Source organism: Lepus europaeus, chromosome 6 (assembly GCF_033115175.1).
Source record: "Lepus europaeus isolate LE1 chromosome 6, mLepTim1.pri, whole genome shotgun sequence".
NCBI lineage: Eukaryota > Metazoa > Chordata > Mammalia > Lagomorpha > Leporidae > Lepus > Lepus europaeus.
In genome coordinates this window covers 131249522-131267763 of record NC_084832.1, presented here as the reverse complement: position 1 = coordinate 131267763, position 18242 = coordinate 131249522, and the positions used below count along the sequence as shown (strand labels likewise).

General features: G+C 41.3%; 1 protein-coding gene across 6 annotated transcripts in view; it reads left to right on the top strand.

Moving 5' to 3' along the window:
- The window catches only part of SCAF11 (SR-related CTD associated factor 11), a 73438-nt gene extending 57653 nt beyond the window's left edge, over window positions 1–15785 (top strand). For 4 of the 6 annotated variants that reach the window (XM_062195112.1, XM_062195110.1, XM_062195111.1 and 1 more), the window contains 9 exons: window positions 3056–3114; window positions 3273–3382; window positions 4226–4327; window positions 7364–7470; window positions 8637–11330; window positions 12514–12872; window positions 14047–14265; window positions 14612–14731; window positions 14988–15785. In XM_062195112.1, the coding sequence (XP_062051096.1) occupies window positions 3056–3114; window positions 3273–3382; window positions 4226–4327; window positions 7364–7470; window positions 8637–11330; window positions 12514–12872; window positions 14047–14265; window positions 14612–14731; window positions 14988–15134 (3917 nt within the window). In that variant the 3' untranslated portion in view covers window positions 15135–15785. The remainder of the gene's footprint in view (window positions 1–3055; window positions 3115–3272; window positions 3383–4225; window positions 4328–7363; window positions 7471–8636; window positions 11331–12513; window positions 12873–14046; window positions 14266–14611; window positions 14732–14987) is intronic. The other 2 variants (XM_062195115.1, XM_062195113.1) reach the window with 1 other exon arrangement.
- Window positions 15786–18242: the final 2457 nt, after the last annotated feature.

The following is an 18242-nucleotide window of genomic DNA, read 5'->3' as shown; positions in this document are numbered from 1 at the left end:
CATATAGGCACTGGTTCGAGTCTTGGCTGCTCCACTTCTGATCCAGCTTTCTGCTATGGCCTGGAAAAGCACTAGGAGAAGGTCCAAAGTGCTTGGGCCCCTGCACCTTGTGGAAGACCCAGAAGAAACTTGTGGCTCCTATCTTTGGATTGGCACAGCTCCATCTGTTGCGGCCATTTGGGGAGTGAAGCAGTGGATGAGATACTTCTCTCTCTGCCTTTGCCTCTGCCTCTCTCTAACTCTTCCTTTCAAGTAAATAAATCTCTCTCTCTCTTTTTTTTTTTTTTTAATGATTCTAAAGCATTTCTTCCAAGAATTGTAACAGGAGATGAAACATGGCTTTGTCAGTACAATCCTGGAGGTAAATCAGAAACAAAGCAATGGCTGCTAAGTGGTGGAAGTGGATCAGTGAAAGCCAGAGCAGACTGGTCAGGAGCAAAGGTCATGGCAACAGTTTCTTGTGTTACTCAAGGCATTTTGCTGGTTCATTTTCTGGAGGGCTAAAAGAATGATAGCATTTGTTTGTTCTGACAATGTGTTGAGAAAAATGGCCAAAACTTCAGTAGAAAAATGCCCAAGAGAGTTTCCCAGAGAATCTTTCACCACTGTAGTACTCTGTCATCAAGTAAAGGGCAACTTTGCTAAAGTCTTGATGCAAAATCAACAGATCTCCATTTTATATCCATCTTAAAAGTCCTGATTTGGTTTCTTCTTCATTCTTTGTTTCCTAATCTTAAAAAACATCAAAGGGTACCCATTTTCCTTTAGTTAACATTTAAAAACTCTCCAGAGGCAGTCATTGTGACATAGCAGGGTAAGTCACTATGTGGGAATGCTGGTTCGAGTCCTGGCTGCTCTTCTTCCAGTATGGCTTCCTGTTCGTGCTTTCTGGGAGGCAGCAGATGGTGGATCAAGTGCTTGGGCTCCTGCCTACTTTGTGGGAGACTTGATTAGAATTCCTGGCTCTTGGCTTTGGGCTGGCCCAGCCCTAGCTGTTGTATGTGTTTGGGGAGTGAGCAAGTAGATGGGTGATCTCTCTCTCTCTGTCACCCTGCCTTTCAAAAAAATTAAAAATAAATGTTTTAAAAATAAATAAAATTGCCATAAATTATCTTCTAAGAAAAAAAAAAAGGAAAAACCGTGTGCTTGGTTTACATTCCTAGTCTTTTTTTTTTTTTTAATTTGAAAGAGCTACAAAGAGAAGTAGAGAGAGTCTTCCATTTGATGGTTCAGAGAGAGAGAGAGAGAGAGTCTTCCATCTGATGGTTCACTCCCTAAATGGCTGCAAAGGCTGGAGCTGAGCCGATCCAAAGCTGGTAGCCATGAGCTTCTTCTGGATCTCCTACATAGGTGCAGGGGCCTGACGACTTGGGCCATCTTCTGCTGCTTTCCCAGGCCATAGCAGAGACCTGGATCAGAAGTGGAACAACCAGAGCTTTAACCTGCTGTACTACTACAATGGTGTTGTGGTAAATTCTTAGAACTCTCAGTTATGTAGACTAAATAATTGATATCATTGTTTAGAAAGTGTTTTGAATTTGATGGAACTTCTGGTGAGAAATAAAGATGCTATTTTTAATTTATGGTTTTGAACATTTTGAAGCCTCCTCATAGACAACATTAAAAAATTTTGTTTCGTTCTTTTTTTTTCCCCCTTTCTTCTTGTGCCATGAAGTGGTGTAACCAGTTTAAGAAAACTAAGGTGATACAGGTATTTCAAAAAGATGGGAAGTCAGGTAGCCTCTTAGAAAGTTTCTAAAGCTGTCAAAAGAGGAGGCAGTGGAGCCGGCGCTGTGGCATAGTGGGCTAAGCCTCTGCCTATGGCATCCCCTCTGGGCACCAGTTCATGTCCCAGGTGCTCCTCTTTCAATCCAGCTCTCTGCTGATGGCCTGGAAAGCAGTGAAAGATGACCCAAGTGCTTGAGCCAGTGCACCTGCATTGGAAACCTGGAAGAAGCTCTTGGCTTTGAATCATCCCAGCTCTGGCCATTGCTGTCATTTGGGGAGTGAACCTGCGGATAGAAGACCTCTTTCTCTGTGTCTCCCTCTTTTTGTCTTTAACTGTACCTCTCAAATAAATAAATAAAATCTTTAAAAGAAAAAGAAAATGAGAAGTTAGTAAGCTGTTTCTGTCCTCTGATGTTAGGTTGCCTTTTTGTCTTTTACAGCTTATTAAACGTGTCCCTTATTTGATGAATAATGATGAGCCCATTTTTTAAAATATTTATTTTATTTATTTGAAAGAATTTTATATATACACACACACACACACAAACACAGACACAGATCTTCCATCTGCTGGTTAACTCCCCAAATGACTGCAACAAGTGGAGCTGGGCCAGGTTGAAGTCAGAAACTTAACCAGGGGGCCGGCGCTGTGGCATAGCAGGTAAAGCCGCCACCTGCAGTGCTGACATCCAGGCGCCAGTTTGAGTCCCGGATGCTCCACTTCCTATCCAGTTCTCTGCTATGGCCTGGGAAAGCAGTAGAGGATGGCCCAAGCCCTTGGTCCCCTGCACCCGCATGGGAGATCCAGAAGAAGCTCCTGGCTTCGCATCGGCTGGAAGTGGATGCCAATGGCCAAATGGTAATTTATGGTTGAGAGTGCTGATGACCCCATGTTCCTGGTCAGCTTCTTCTTGAGATGAGTTAACAGTACCTCTTCCTAAGAGAAAAGCTAAGAAAGAACTATTAGATTGACTCCTTGTGTATACTTTTTGTGACAAGGTGGCTGAAGTTTGAATGGCGTGGCAAAAAATGTTAACTAGAATTTTGATATTCCAGTGTCTGAGCATTGCAGTTTTGCACATCGGTCTTCTCTATTGTGGCCTTTTATATTTTCTCATATCTTTGGCTTAACAACATAGGATGGGAGAGTTTTATAAACATTATGTTTATAAACCTTACATATGGAAATTATTTGAAATGCAGCTTTTGTATTAACTTTCTCTTGCCAATGTCAATACTGGTTTACAGCTAGAATCAGTATTGCTTTACAGCTTTTTAAAATAAAAATTAAGATGAGGTAACCAAATCCTTCTGTGTCTTTATATAGGAAACTCTTCACACACAGAAACAGGAAGAAAGAAAAACACAGTAATAAAGATAAATAAGGTTTGTTGAAATAAAAAAAAAATTTGTAGGTAATAACACTTCATGCTTATTTAGTACATGATTTTAGTGCCTCAAGTATATAAAAATGTTTTAATGTAACTATTATGTACCTATATTGGAGGTATTTGTCTTTGATTAATGGTATCTTACTTTTCTAGCCTCGACGAGCAAATCAACACGGAAGTCAGTGCTTCAGAAATTTTTTTTCCAATATCTTTTCTTCTAATTGTTACACTGGAGAATCTTCTCTTATCTGTCAATCTTATTGGTTAGTATTTTCTTCTATTAATTTTTGCAATTTATACATGATATTTTCAGTGTTTTAATTATAGTTTGATGGGAATAAAATTTGGGCCTCAGAGTTGTAAAAGGCCCACTTTGTTTTTAGATTTTTTAAAGAAATAAACAGATTCTAGCAAAGAAGCGTCTATTTTGTGAGTATCTCTCTTACGCAGTGACTGCCTGTTATTTTGTTTTCGTAAGTTGAGTAAGTTGTTCTGAACAAGCTTGTGCATGAGACCGAAGGAGAGAATCTGTTGAGCTGTAGAAGTAGTACTTAATAAGGCAGAGCCCTGTTAGACCATCACCTTTCACCTCACAGTGACAGCCATCTGGAAACTAGGTAGATATTTGTGGAATTTAAAGATTAAATTGAGGTTTTAAAAATCAAAATTAGTTGAACAAACCAGACAGAGTAAGAGTGTGTGATTTAATGTTAGAACATGGCAAGGTACCAAAGAACCCATCACAGCTAAGTAGCCTTTTAAAAAGTTAAACTAGATCCGGTTTTTGGTTGCAGTAAGTGTGCTTTGTTTTCTTTTTTTGTCTTTTTCTCTTAGAGTGGGAAAATATTACACCCACAATTTATCTTAAGTATGAAGCTATTAGCCTGAATTAACTTTTTAAAAAAAAATTGGATGATTAATGTTAACTTTCTAATATAAAATTTTTGCTTATTTAAGGAATGAGTTTATTTTGAAAGTGTTCAAATAGAAAAACATGTGCTTCATATTGTTAGGCAAGAAAACTGCTGCTGTTCTTGATGTAAGCCCATTTAAATAAAAAATTAAATATTTGGCGTTCTAATGACCCTCCAAAATTTATCTTTTAGTACAGAATTTATAGAAGTCAATGAAATCAGTGAATTGATTAGGCAGAAGAGGCAAGAACTGGAATTGTCATGGTTTCCTGATACGTTACCTGGAATTGGAAGGTAAAAAAAAAAAAAAGATTACTAGAGTGTTTACATGCTGTCATGAACACAGAATAGCATTAATACTTCTTTGGTACAAGGGCACATTATTCAATAATGGTCTTCCTAAGGAGTTGCCATACAAAGCTTTGGTGTTTCAAATGCCTGTGGAAGTGTCTCCTTAGTGTCAGTTTCCTAGTGTAAGCATTTCTGTACTAGAGTAATTTAAAAGGGAGAGCACCTGGGCTTGATGCTGCGGCACAATGGGTTAAGCTGCCCTCTTCTGCGCTGGTGTCCCAAAGAGGTACCAGTTTCAGTCCTGGCTCCTCTATTTCCAATCCATCTCTCCCTGCTAAGGTACTGGGAAAGCATCAGAAGTTGGCCCAAGTACTTGGGCCCTTGCACCCAGGTGGGAGACTTAGTGAATCTCCTGGCTTTGGCCTGGTCCAGCCCTGGCCATTGTGGCCATTTGGGTAACGAACCATCAGATGGAAGACCCCCACCCCCGGTGTGTGTGTGTATATATGTGTGTGTAACTCTGCCTTTCAGGAAAAATGTGACATGTACACACCCAAAAATATTATTCAGCCTTAAAAAGGCCAAGAGAGGAGTGAGCCAAAGGATGGAAGATCTGTCTCCTCCCTCTCTCTGTCCTTTTTCAAATAAAGAAATCTTTGAAAAAAGAGACATGGAGGGGCTGGCGCTGTGGCGCAGCGGGTTAACGCCCTGGCGTGAAGCACCGGCATCCCATATGGGCGCTGGTTCTAAGCCTGGTTGCTCCTCTACGGATCCAGCTCTCTGCTATGGCCTGGGAAAGCAGAGAGGAAGACATCTCTCTCTGTCTCCACCTCTCCCTGTAACTCTGTCTTTCAAATAAATAAAATAAATCTTAAAAAAAAAAGAAAAAGAAAAAAGATGGGTGGGGTGTGAGCATCTGGACAGCAAGGTTTGTTTCTTGTGAGCATTCCCATCTGTCACTCTTCCTCTGCTCTGTCCCCTTGCTGGTACCTTGTGCTGAAGCACTGTTACTATAGTTCCCTTCTCCAAAATGTCCTTCTACATGGGTAGTCAGTCATGTGTCTTCTCTGCCTTGGCATTCGTGACTTTCTGTCCTCTGGTGCTTACGGATGTAAGTCCTGAAGCTCGTAGCCAAATGCCGTGTCCATAATTTGTACTTAAATCAGACTGCTCTGTAAGCTCATTCCTGTAGAACAGTAGTATTTTATCTTTTATGTCACTAGAATATGGTTCTGCATTTACCCTCTAGGAATAAGAACAGAACCTAAATAGAAATAAAATTAGGAAGTCCAGGTATGTACATAATAAAACTTTCCTTACAGTTACATATTTTTGTACAAGTTACACACTGTTTTTCAAGCTTCTCTTCTACTCTGGAATCTCACTGTATTCTGAATGAAGTAATGGTTGTTGGGAGATCTCAACTGAACAAGGAGGAGTAAAAACAGGAGCTGACAAGGGCATTGGGTTGGAATGCAGACAGTTGTGGAGGGTTGTAACAGGTCTGTCCACACACTGGGTGCATTAAAGAGCCATTGTCCTCAGAGTGAGGAATTTTAGCGTAACACTGATAGTACAGCACTCACTGGTTGCCTGGAGAGGAGGAAGTAGGGTAGAAAGGCGTGTGAGGCGCTTTCTAGACAGGCGGGAATAGTTACACAGATTTGTACACACAGACTATGTTGTTACCTTAAGCACACTGATTTTCTTCAGTAGTGCTGAAGACTGAAAACTAAAACAGGGGCTGTTGTTTGGTGCAGCCGTTGGGATACCGCTGCAGTTGGCCACATCCCTCAGAGTGCCTGTGTTCAGGCCCTGGCTCTGCTTTTGATCCCAGCTCCTTGTTATGCTGGGAAGCAGCAGATGATGGCTCAAGGTCTTGAGTCCTTGCCACCCATGTGGCAGACCCAGATTGAGTTCTAGGCTCCTGCCTTTGGCCTAGTCCAGTTCTACCTATTGTGGGCATTTGGGAAGTGAACTAAGGGATGGAAGATCTCTGTCTGTCTCTGCCTTTTAAATTAAAAAAAAAATGAGATTTTTTAAAATGAAATTCTTAATACCAAAAGTTACATTAAATTGTTTAATAGAGAGGCATCTGTGTGTAAGTTACCTTATCTCTTTGCCAGTAATTTATCAGAAAAACATACTTTTAAAGATTTTTTTTCAGGGTTGGTATTTTTCATAGCTGTTGATTGATTTTTTAAATTTTATTTGAGAGGAAGAGTTACAGACAGAGAAGGAGAGAGAGAGAAAGGTCTTCCATCCGCTGGTTCACTCCCCAAATGGCTGCAACTGCTGGAGCTGGGCCCATCTGAAGCCAGGATTCAGGAGCTTCTTTTGGGTGTCCCATGTGGGTGCAGAGGCCCAAGCACTTGGGCCATCTTCTACTGCTTTCCTAGATCATTAGCAGAGACCTGAATCAGAAGAGGAGCAGCTGGGACTAGAACCAGCACCTGTATAGGGTGCTGGCAACTGCAGGTGGAGGCTTAGCCCGCTATGCCACAGTGCCAATCCCTGGCATAGCAGCTTGACACCTATGTCCCACATTGGAGTGCCTGGGTTCTGTTCCCAGCTTTGGCTCTCAACTCCAGTTTCCTGCTAATACAGAACCTGGCAGAAGTGATGATGGCTTGCTTAAGTGATTGAGTTCCTGTCACCATGTGGGAGACCTGGATTCAGTGTACTGCTCTTGGCTCTTGCCCTAGCTATTATGGCCAGTTGAGGAGTGAAGCAGATGGGAGCTCTCTGTCTGTCTGCTTCTGTGTTTGTGTATGTATATGTCTGTCTCCTTGCTTCTCATAAATAAACAAATATATAGTTTTTGTTATAAAAAGGTTTTTTTCTTTGCAGCCATTTGGTAGCCATCTTTGGATAATGAGCATCCCTGAATTAACATTTTCAGATATTTGGGCAAAATAAGTTTAAGCACTCTGTTTTAATATTTTTAATCTAATTTGGGATATTGATGGTTTTGAATTGCTGATTTAAATTTTTAAACCAGTTAAACAGAAATATCTTTATTTTGTTTTGAATTTTCAGAATTGGTTTTATACCTTGGAATACTGAAACAGAAGTCCTTCCTCTCATTTCTTCCATGTTGCCCAGAACTATTTTTCCAACAAGTACCATATGTTTAGAAAATTTTGGTAAAGTTTATGAAATGTTTACTTTTTTATTATTATTGCTTCTGATTTTTAAAAAAATGTGAATATTGATGACATAGAACAACTGTGAATAAGGTGTAGTAACTCCTAGATATTTCTGTAAATATTTGTACAGTGACTTGATTTTAAAATTGGTCCAAGTATATTTGCACATTGGAATACTGTTCAGTCATAAAAAGAAGGAAATCGTGTCATTTGCATTAACATGGATGAACCTGAAAGACATACATGCTAAGTGAAGTGAGCCAGGCACAGGAAAACAAATAGTGTGTTTTCTCTCTGATGTGGAATATAACAAACTTGATCTCTTAGAACAACAGAGTACAATGGTGGTTGCCAGCTCCTAGGAGCTGGGGTGACTGGCGGTGGGAGATGTTGGTCAAAGGATACAGAATCTCAGTCAGACCGAAGTAAGTTGTAAGCATGGAGACTGTCATTAAGAACATGTTGTGTTCTTAATCAGTGCTAGGAAAGTGATGGGCAGATTTCTTATCATACAGATGATAAATATGTGAGGTAATACATGTCAGTGACCTAGATTTAGTTACTCTATGATGTGTATGTGCTTCAAAACAGCATAATGTACACAGCAAATGACAATTTTGTGTGTTGATTAAAAAAATTATAAAGTCATTCCAACTAGAAAATCTGTTTTACAGTGTTAAACAACAATGTAAGGCTTTCAGAAACTAACTGGACGGTACTTTTTTCTGTTGAAGGTTTGAGGATCCAAGCCATAACTCTTTAGAAGTAACATCTGATAATGAATTACGAGCAAATAGTTTAAATCTTTTTCATGGATAAACTTTACAGTTTTCTCTTTCCTTTTGCCTTGAAAATAACAGTTCATAAAACAAATAGCAGTTATTAGATCAAACATATTGTCCTTTATATCCCATATAAAATTGGCTCCATTGATCCAAGCCTGTTTATAATTTACTTCCGTAGTGTTTTAAAAAGTTCATGAAACTTCCTGAGACTCACATGTTAGTACCTCTGCATTTCTTCATAGTTTGAATCATAAATATTTTCTTTCACTTTGCTATGACAGACACTATTTTATGCTAAAATTAACAAAACTATTAGCTAATGTCAAGCTATTAATTATAAATTATATGGAGGACATTAACTTTTTTTTTTCATATTAGGTTCTTCTTGGAAGGAATATGCATTAGCACATACTCAGGGAGGAGAAGAAAAGAAGCAAGCTTCTGGTACGTCAAACACCAGAGGATCAAGACGAAAACCTGCGGCAGTAGCTCCGACGAGGAGATCCACGCGTAACACAAGGGTAGACGCAGTCAGTCAGTCTCAGAAGTCTCCGGTGTCCGTTAATTCTGGGTGTGATGCCCCAGGGAGCAGTAATGCATCCGTAAGTGCTGCTTCTTCAGCTGAGCCTGAAAAGCCAACAAGACAGGCTCCAAAACGTAAGCCTGTCAGAAGAGGACGAAAGCCACCTTTATCAAAAAAGAAACTTCGGAGTTCCATACCTCCTCCTGAAAAATCATCCTCAGGTGATTCCGTGGATGAAGAAGCTGCAGAATCAGACACACCACCTGTGTTAGAGAAAGAACACCAATCAGATACGGAAAAGAGTACATGCACTGTGCCGACAGACGTAGAAAGCCAGTCTGCTACATTCTTGGAAAACCACAGCGAGCAAATAGAAGGCAAGGAACATACTGAGGATCATGACACAGAGGAAAAAGTCGAATCTCCACATTCTGAGTCTTGTACTCAGGATCCTACTGTGCTGGTAGGAGAGGAGGAGAAGGAAATGAGAAAACTTGAGGATGCAGGTGCAGAAGCTAAAGTTCTCTGTTTAGAAAGTGAGATTTCTGAATGTACATCTGGAAAAGGAGGTGATGGATTAGCAAATCCAGACCAGACATCTGGACCTTCAGCATCAGAGGTCAAGGCAGGTGCATGTGCAGATAACTGCGAATGCTCAGGATCTGAAGTTCAAGTACACCAGCCTGTGTTTAGTCTCCTGGGTGAGTTATCTAAGAATGCAGAGGCTGTGGTTAATGAAAAAATGATACAGAATGCTTTAGGAGATACTGCTGATCAAAAAGATTCCCCAGTAAAACAAGAAGAGCTCATGGAGAACCCCACATTAGAGTCTTCAGTGGATGAAATAATGCCATCAGGGGAAAAGAAGTCTATTGAGAGCGCACTCAGTAGTGAGCTGGAGTGCACAGGAGATGCAGATGCAGGGATAATTGCAGCGTGTGACACTTCAGAGAACGAAGGTTTTGGTAGCATGCAAGACTCTGAAAATAATTTATTACAGAATAATCTTAACACTGAATTGGACAAATCTTTAAAAGAAAAAACTGAATCTCTGGTTGAACATCCCACACCTGTGGAGTTGCCTGACACACAAATAGAGAAGATTGAGAAACATTTTAGTGAGGACAATAATGAAATGATACCTATGGAGTGTGATTCATTCTGCAGCGACCAAAATGAACCTGAAATTGAACCTTCGGTAAATGTAGATTCCAGACGGTTGGGTGAGAATTCTCTGGCATACAGTTCTGAAAATAACATGCCTTCTGCTGATGCTGCAGATGAAAAGGTTGACATGGTACCTCCACCATCTGAGAGCTCAGTAGATGCAACAGAGAAGGCCAAAAAGCCTCGTACTCGAAGATCTAGGTTTCACTCCCCATCTACAACTTGGTCTCCCAGCAAAGACTCTGCACAAGAAAAGAAGCGGTCTCAGTCTCCCTCTCCCAAGAGAGAAACTGGAAAAGAGAACAGAACATCTCAGTCACCATCTCCTAAGAAAGAACCTGCCAGAGGACGGAGGAAATCTCGGTCTCACTCCCCAAAAAAGGACAACTCGAGAGAAAGGAGGCAGTCTCAGTCTCGGTCTCCAAAAAGAGATAGTACCAAGGAAGTCAAAAAGTCTGAGTCTCTGTCCCCTAGGAGAGATGCTTGCAGAGACAACAGGCGGTCTCCATCCAGAGCAAAAGATTCCTCTTCAAGAGAAAAGTCCAGGTCCCGAAGCAGAGAGAGAGAGAGCGATAGAGATGGGCAGAGGAGAGATCGAGATAGAGAAAGGAGAAGCAGAAGGTGGTCTAGGTCCAGATCTCGTTCTAGGTCACCATCAAGATCTAGAACAAAGAGTAAGAGCTCATCATTTGGGAGAAATGACAGAGATGATTACTCTCCTCGGTGGAAAGAAAGATGGACCAATGATGGTTGGAGATGTCCACGAGGAAGTGGTCAGTACAGGAAGAGTGACCCCGAGAAACAGAGTGAAAATACCAGGAAGGAAAGAAACGACCTCAATCCAGATGTTGTTGATCCAAGTTGTACTGACAAACATAGAAACGACTGTCCAAACTGGGTAACAGAAAAAATAAACTCTAGGCCTGACCCAAGGACCAGAAATCCAGAAAAGTTAAAAGATTCTTACTGGGAAGAAAGTCGAAATGAAAATTCAGGGAGTTCGTGGAATAAAAACTTTGGTTCCGGTTGGATGTCAAACCGTGGTAGGGGTCACCGGGGCAGAGGCACTTACCGAGGTAGTTTTGCGTACACAGATCAGAGTGAAAACAGGTGGCAAAACCGGAAACCCCTCTCAGGGAATTCAAATAGTTCAGGAAATGAGTCTTTCAAGTGTGCAGAACAGCAGTCCTATAAGCGGAAAAGCGAACAAGAGTTCTCGTTTGATACACCAGCAGACAGGTCCGGGTGGACATCCGCATCCAGCTGGGCTGTGAGGAGGACGCTGCCTGCAGATGTGCAGAACTACTACTCACGGCGGGGCAGGAATTCTTCAGGCCCACAGTCTGCATGGATAAGACAGGAAGAGGAAACACCTGACCAGGGTAACCTGTTCTCTGTTTATGGTGCTCTTCTGTTGGAGAGGAAAGGTTATGCATTTAATATCTTGTGTGAGTTGAAATGATCCCTACTTGTAGTGTTTGTAACGTGAAGCTGAACCCAGGGAGAAGAGTGGTTAAGACTCCTGTGTCCCTCATGAGAGTCCCTCAGCTGCATTCCTGACCAGCTAGCTCCTGGCTCTGTGTCTGCACATCCTGGCAGGCAGCTGTGAGGACTTAAATAACTGGATTCCTACCACCCTCATCAGAGACCTGGATTGAGTTCCCAGTTCCCAGCTGTGCCCCCCCCCCCCAGTCCCAGATGTTGCAGGCATTTGAGGGTGAACCAGTGAATGGGAGCACTGTCTGTCTCACTGCTTCTTAAATTAAAAAAACCAGAAAACTTGGAAGGGGGCAGGCATTTGGCACAGCAGTTAAGTCGCTGCTTGGGGTGCTGTCACTCTATTTTGGAGTACTTGGTTCTAGTTTGGTTCCTTCTGATTTAGTTCCCTGCTAATGTGTTCCCTGGGGAGCAGAAGATGATGGCTCAAGTACTTGGGTCCTTGCCTCCCACATAGGAGATCCGAATTGAGTCCTGCTCTCCTGTCTTCATCCTGTCCATCACTGGCTGTTGGGGGGGTTTAGGGAGTGAACCAGTGGATGGAAGTTCTCTACCTCTCCTCTCTCTCTGCCTTTCAAATAAAATGAAAATAAATAAATAAAAATTTAAAAAGAAAAACAAGTCTATTAAACTAATCCTAAACCCCTGTTGAGTATGTCATAGTGTATTATGTAGGTAAATGCAGACCCATGCATAATATTTGTTATTTTTCTTAACCCCAATCCTTCTCTTTGTCAACTTAAATACCCGATGTGGTGTTCGCTATAACAGAAGAGTTCGTGGATGTTTCTCTGCAGGATTAAGTGTTAGATGATTATTTTTACCTGTTCTTGAACTGCTGATGCGTTACTAATGTTGATATATGCTCATTTTTAAGAATAGTTTTAGTTAGAAAATCATTTCATATTATTTAGAAATAATAGGAATAAACTAAAACATTGCTGATTGGTTTTGCCATACTGAGCACATCATTTTCTGTTTTATTTTAATGTAATCAGTGGCTCTTTGCTTCTCTGTCTAAAGAGATTTATAATACGATTTTTTCACAAGCCTTTCTTCTTTTGCTAGATTCTAACCTAAAAGACCAAACAGGCCAACAAGTTGACGGTTCCCAGCTGTCAATGACCACAATGCAACCACCGATGCCGCCACAGATGGGTGTGGTGCAGCCTCCCATGAGCATGCAGCCCCAGCCTGTGGCCATGTTCCCCTACCCAGTGGGGGTTCCTGCGCCTCTGATGAGTGTGCAGCGCAGCCCCTTCCCCATCCACCCGCAGCTGCCTGTGCACCTGCACACAGGAGTGCCTCTGCTGCAGGTGGCTGCTCCTGCAGCTGGATCTCAGGGACCACCCCCACCCCCACCCCCGCCTCCTCCCACCCCGCAGATGAGCTACGTGGCTTCACAGCCAGAGGGAAAGCAACTGCAGGTATGTTCCTAGCAACTCTGTTTCTTCATCATAGCCAGTGTAAACATTTAGCCTTGGGGGACAAATGCTCAAGAAGGGGCTTCCTTGAATCCAGCAGTTGTTTGATGACCTTCACCTCATGGTCCTCCAACCCCTCAAGAAAACAACAACATATTATCAAATCCAAGCTGTTTAGCAGGGTCTTGTCAGTCCCAGAATACTGAAGAATGAATGCAGCTAGAATGCAGTGTCCTGGCCTTTGGGGCGGGGTGGGGTGGGGTGGGACTAGTGGTCCGCTGCAGTGTAGGAGCTGTGCTGCCTTCTTGGGACAGCTCCCAGGGAAGCCGTTCAGTACCTGTTACTGACTGGGTTTCCTGTTCATGAGTTTACTCTGCTGCAAAAGAAGGGGAAGTTCTCTCAATCGTAGATGACTTGAGTAATTTCCAGCACTGTTCTGCTTGTCATAGGGCTGGCTTTCAGGAATTCTGGGATCCCAGATACAGCTGTTTGACTTCAGCTGCCTCGTTTTCTCCATTCTTTAAAGTGTGGGCACTTAAATTAATTTTCCTGAGGAGCCTTGTATGGAAGATACAGTGCTTCAAATGCTGTTCTCTTCAGTGTTTTCAGTGTTGCTTTGAGAGTATAACTTTACACATTTAATATTAAAATGGTCTTAACATACTTAGGTAAAGTTCTGTTTGAGAATGTTGTGGCACAGCAGGTTAATAAGCTGCCTGTGGAGGCAGCATCCAGTATTGGAGCTCTGTTTCTGATCCAGCTTCCTGCTAATGCTCCTGAGAAGGCAGTGGATGATGGCCCAAGTACCTGGGCCCCTTCATCCACATGGGAGACCCAGAAAAGGCTCTTAGCTCCCAGCTTCAGCCTGGCCCAGCCCCTGCTGTAGCAGCCATTTGGGGCATGAACCAACAGATTGAAGATCTATCTTTCTCTCTGTCACTCGTTCTTCCTCTCTCTCTGTCAGTGTGCCTTTCAAATACATACATACATCTTTCTTTTTTAATTTTACTCAATTTCTTCAAACAGCTGTTTTGACACAGATGTCCTTGAATATGCCTGTCTCCTCCTATGCATTGGAGTCAAATCACTTTTTTAAAAAATGTTTTCTAATTATGTAACTGAAAGACTTGTATGGAGTATAAGCCATGCATTAACTGATGGTCACTCTTTAAAACAGGGTATTCCCAGTGCTTCTCATGTAAGTAATAGCATGAGCACACCAGTCCTGCCTGCTCCGCCAGCAGCCCCTGCCAATGTGGGAACAGTTCAGGGACCAGGTGCTGGTAACACTTCGTCATCAAGTCACGGCAGGGCCTCTAATGCTGCTGTGAAATTGGCAGAAAGCAAAGTAAGTGTCACAGTGGAAGCCAGCGCAGATAGCTCGAAGACAGACAAGGCAAGTTCCAGGTTGAGAGCAACCTACATAATTCTCTATCTGGTAAAGATGAAAAAGTCGGCTTTCTGTTGTGCGAGTTGTGAAGGGAATTTTATTGTTGATAATCTTGAATTCTAATATTCATTTGAAAAATTTTATCTAAATTGCTTCCCAGTGAATTACTGGTAATATTACGTAATTATTTTTAGAAATGTTTGATATGTATTAAGAAATACTGTATTTGTCACACTAATATTTGTAGAGGGCTTTCTAATGTTGTTATGCACTGACTGCAGTTTGATACTTTTATAGAAATTTTTGAAGATATGTGGTTGGCAAAAATAATTACATATTTTTTTCTCATCAGAAATTGCAAATTCAAGAGAAAGCAGCACAGGAAGTAAAATTGGCCATTAAGCCATTTTATCAAAATAAAGATATCACCAAGGAAGAATATAAAGAGATTGTGCGGAAAGCAGTGGATAAAGTAAGTTGTGGCTTTATGTACATTAAGTGCATGTTGTTTTGAACCACCTCTGATTTCACTAAGGAATGCATGGGTTTAATTAAAATAATAAAAGTAAGCTCTCAGTAATTTTTGTCTGCTTTTTGCCTTTTTAGTTCTTAAAAGACACGAAATATGAAAATATGTCTTTTGATCTCTTTGAGTGATTTTTCCCAGAGCTTTTCATTTTGCTTTTATTCTTTTATGCATGAAAACAGTTTTCCCCCCTTTTTCCTAGGTTTGTCATAGTAAGAGTGGAGAAGTAAACTCTACGAAAGTGGCAAATCTGGTAAAAGCCTATGTAGACAAATACAAATATTCACGGAAGGGGAGCCAAAAGAAAACTCTGGAAGAACCTGTGTCTACCGAGAAAAACATAGGCTGAAGTGAGGAGCGCAGTAGAGGACATTGTCAAGATTTCTGCCAAGTGCAATTGCGACTTGCACCATTCGCTGAGAAGCAAATGTGACTGACTAAAATTCGGTTTTTATAAAATTATTATTTTTTAAATGTAGGAGATCATGTTTTGTTCTAAATAAATATAGTTCTGCACTGCAATTTCTATATCTCCCCTCCCCCCACACCCCCAGCTCCAGTATAATGGCAAAGTCCAGGGAAAGTCAAGAATTTAAAACCATATGTGTGTTTGCTAGGACTGTGTTAGGTGTGGGTGCTAGAGGACGTGCAGCTCTTTGCTTGGAACAGTGGAATTCATAAATTGGGAATTTCCAAGTACACTGGCTTTGGAAGAGAAATATATATAATACAGTTATTCTATCAGGCTAAAAAGTAAATATGGTCTTTATGATTTTCCTTTCTAATTATAGAAAGTTAAATAATGTATTACCACGAGAAATATTTCTAATATGAAGTAGAACATACCAGTTGCAGGGTTCCTAATGTGTATTTTTGAAGTACATTTCTGAATAAATGCGACAGAAAAAGAGGATCGGTCACAAGTGGTGAAGTTCAGTGTTGGGGACTCTTGAGAGGCTCCTCACCTGCTGTGACACCAAATAAAGACTGTGCTGCTTGCTTTTCTTTTGTGCCTTCATTCCCCCCAGTCTGAGAGGAACTAGCTTGATTTGCTAGATCACAACATGACGAGTTCGAAGTCTGTTGATTTAGAAGACCAGTTTGTAGAAATTACATTCTTACATAGTACCGTCTGCCCATCAGGGATCATCAGTTGTGCCACCTGAGGAACTGCTGAGCGGTAACCCTTCCTTCTTGGCACTAAGGTGGAATTCCATACTAAGTTCCCTGGCTTCAGTTGTTGTCCATCTGTGTGGTCACTGATGAAATTGTTGTTTCGGTTAGAAATCCTCAGATGCTTTACTGTGAGGAATGTCTTAGTTTGGTGACCCGGTAGTGGCCATTAGTCATTCTGTAAAATTCTGGACAATATAATAGGTGTTTTTGCAAAGGGGGAAGGGGTATTGTAGAGTTTTGGTTAGACTTTCAGAATGTAATGATATGGTTAATTTTTATAAAAGGTAAGTTTGAAAATAGCACCATTTTTTGATTGGCATCTTAAAAGGAAAATAGATTCTCTCTGTGCTTCCAATAAAACTTTGAGTAGATAGGAAGTAACTGGAGAGCGATCCAGATTGGATGGAGAGGAAGCGCAGGCAGACACAGTTGTGCCCACTGAGACAGACTGACCCATTACAGCCCAGCTGTTGGAGCATCGCTCTGCAGGATTGGCTTTGTCTGAAGTCATGGTGGCCTCTTTCTCCATTTTATTTGGGTGGTACATTTCTGGCGCTGGCTTTGATAGTCAAGATATTTTTAAATGGTGGCCTCCGAGGAGGTTGTATGTGTCCATTTCCTTTCTTAGTTACCAGTGTAAGCCTGTACAAGTTTCTAAGTCGTTTCTTATGGTCCTTCTGCGTTTTTGGGCATTTATAATAAGATATTCTACTGACATCTATTTTTAATAAAAGTTTGTGTTTAGATTATGATGGGGAAAGAAGTTTAGAAGTATATTTCTTCTAATAGAATATGAAGACATTGTTTCAAGTACCAGTGTACACTCCTCAGTTGTTTAAGTTTAGAACTCTACATATCAATTGTAGACTTGGCTGGTTCACACTTTGAGGATTTTGTAGCACACTGCTCTGCCTAGGCTGAGTCGTCACACAGTGCGTAATTAGCTGCTTTTTCTTTACATTTGAAACATTTGAGAATTGTGTAATGCTTTAAAATTTGCTTTATGCCACTTAGCGTTGCAGGCATGTTCTAGTCTTGATGGAAATTGGTGGTGTGGTCACTAGTTAAAGCCTCAGGTCTCCGCTGACATTCCCTGCAGTTATTTCCACCATTCTTGAAAATATCAAGTATGTGTTCTGTAGCTGATTGGTCATTGGTTCATTTGCATCTAAAATAGATAATTAAAAATGTTATTGGATTAGAACTCAAATTTTTTAAACCTGGTCATATTTAAGAATGAAGTAGAAAATGCATGCTTTATGTTAATTACATTTTTTTAACATTGCCATTCTTTTTTTCCCCCAGAAGCGTACATTAATTTCTGCATGTGCCCAATATTAATCAAAAACATTTTGTGGGCCTACAGATTCCACTGGTTCTTTACCAGGATTCAGTATTGACTTCATCCTCGAAACCCTGATTCCTTTAACTTAGCCACATTGACATACTTTAGGCTTGAGAGAGGCCTAGAATTTTGAGACTTAAGAGTAGTTGCCCTTACTCTAATATTCCGGAAGTTTTGTGCTTCTTTTGTTGCCATGACCAACTTTGCCCATCATCTTCCTTCCGGTGCAGCGCGTCCCACTGCGCTACCCCCAGGAGCTGCAGCTTTAGGCACTCAGCGGTGGCCCAGGGCTCTGAGACTTGTTCGTGGGATGAGGTTGGAGTGCTGTCTACTGAAACAATTCTCTTAAACAGATGTCGTGTGTCCTATTTTCTAATAAATTCTTTTGATAAACAAAGTAGTGTCTTTAACATTTTCTTGTTAAGGTTCCTGGGGAGTGGAGACTTTCACTTCTATAGTGACCCCTTCCAAACATGTTGAAGTTATTTCTTGGATTGGTGACAGAGCCACTGGTGTCCATGTCAGTCGATGCCTGTATTCTGCAGCCAGCTTAGGGGAGCTGTAAGCTTGTATTTCGGCAGGGTCTGCACCTAATTAAATAATGATTGCAGGGAACTAGAAAGAACTTAGTAAATAAAACGTGTGGAACAGAAGAGACTGAAACACAGAAGGAGGGGGACCAGCTATAAGCCTGCCCCGCCAAGGAGCCGACTGTTAGTGCCAGCCCAGGGCACACTCCAGTGCAGTAACCTGTTTCCACAGAATGATGTATTGAGAATTTTCTGCTTCTCGTAAAGAGTATTAGATGGCGTGAGTTTTAATGACTGTGTAGTATCCCACTTCTTATGTCTCATTAGATATTAAGTTGTTTTTTTGAATGTAAAGTTGGCAGATTCTGGATTTCACTAACAAGTAAGACTGATACAGAGGTTTTTA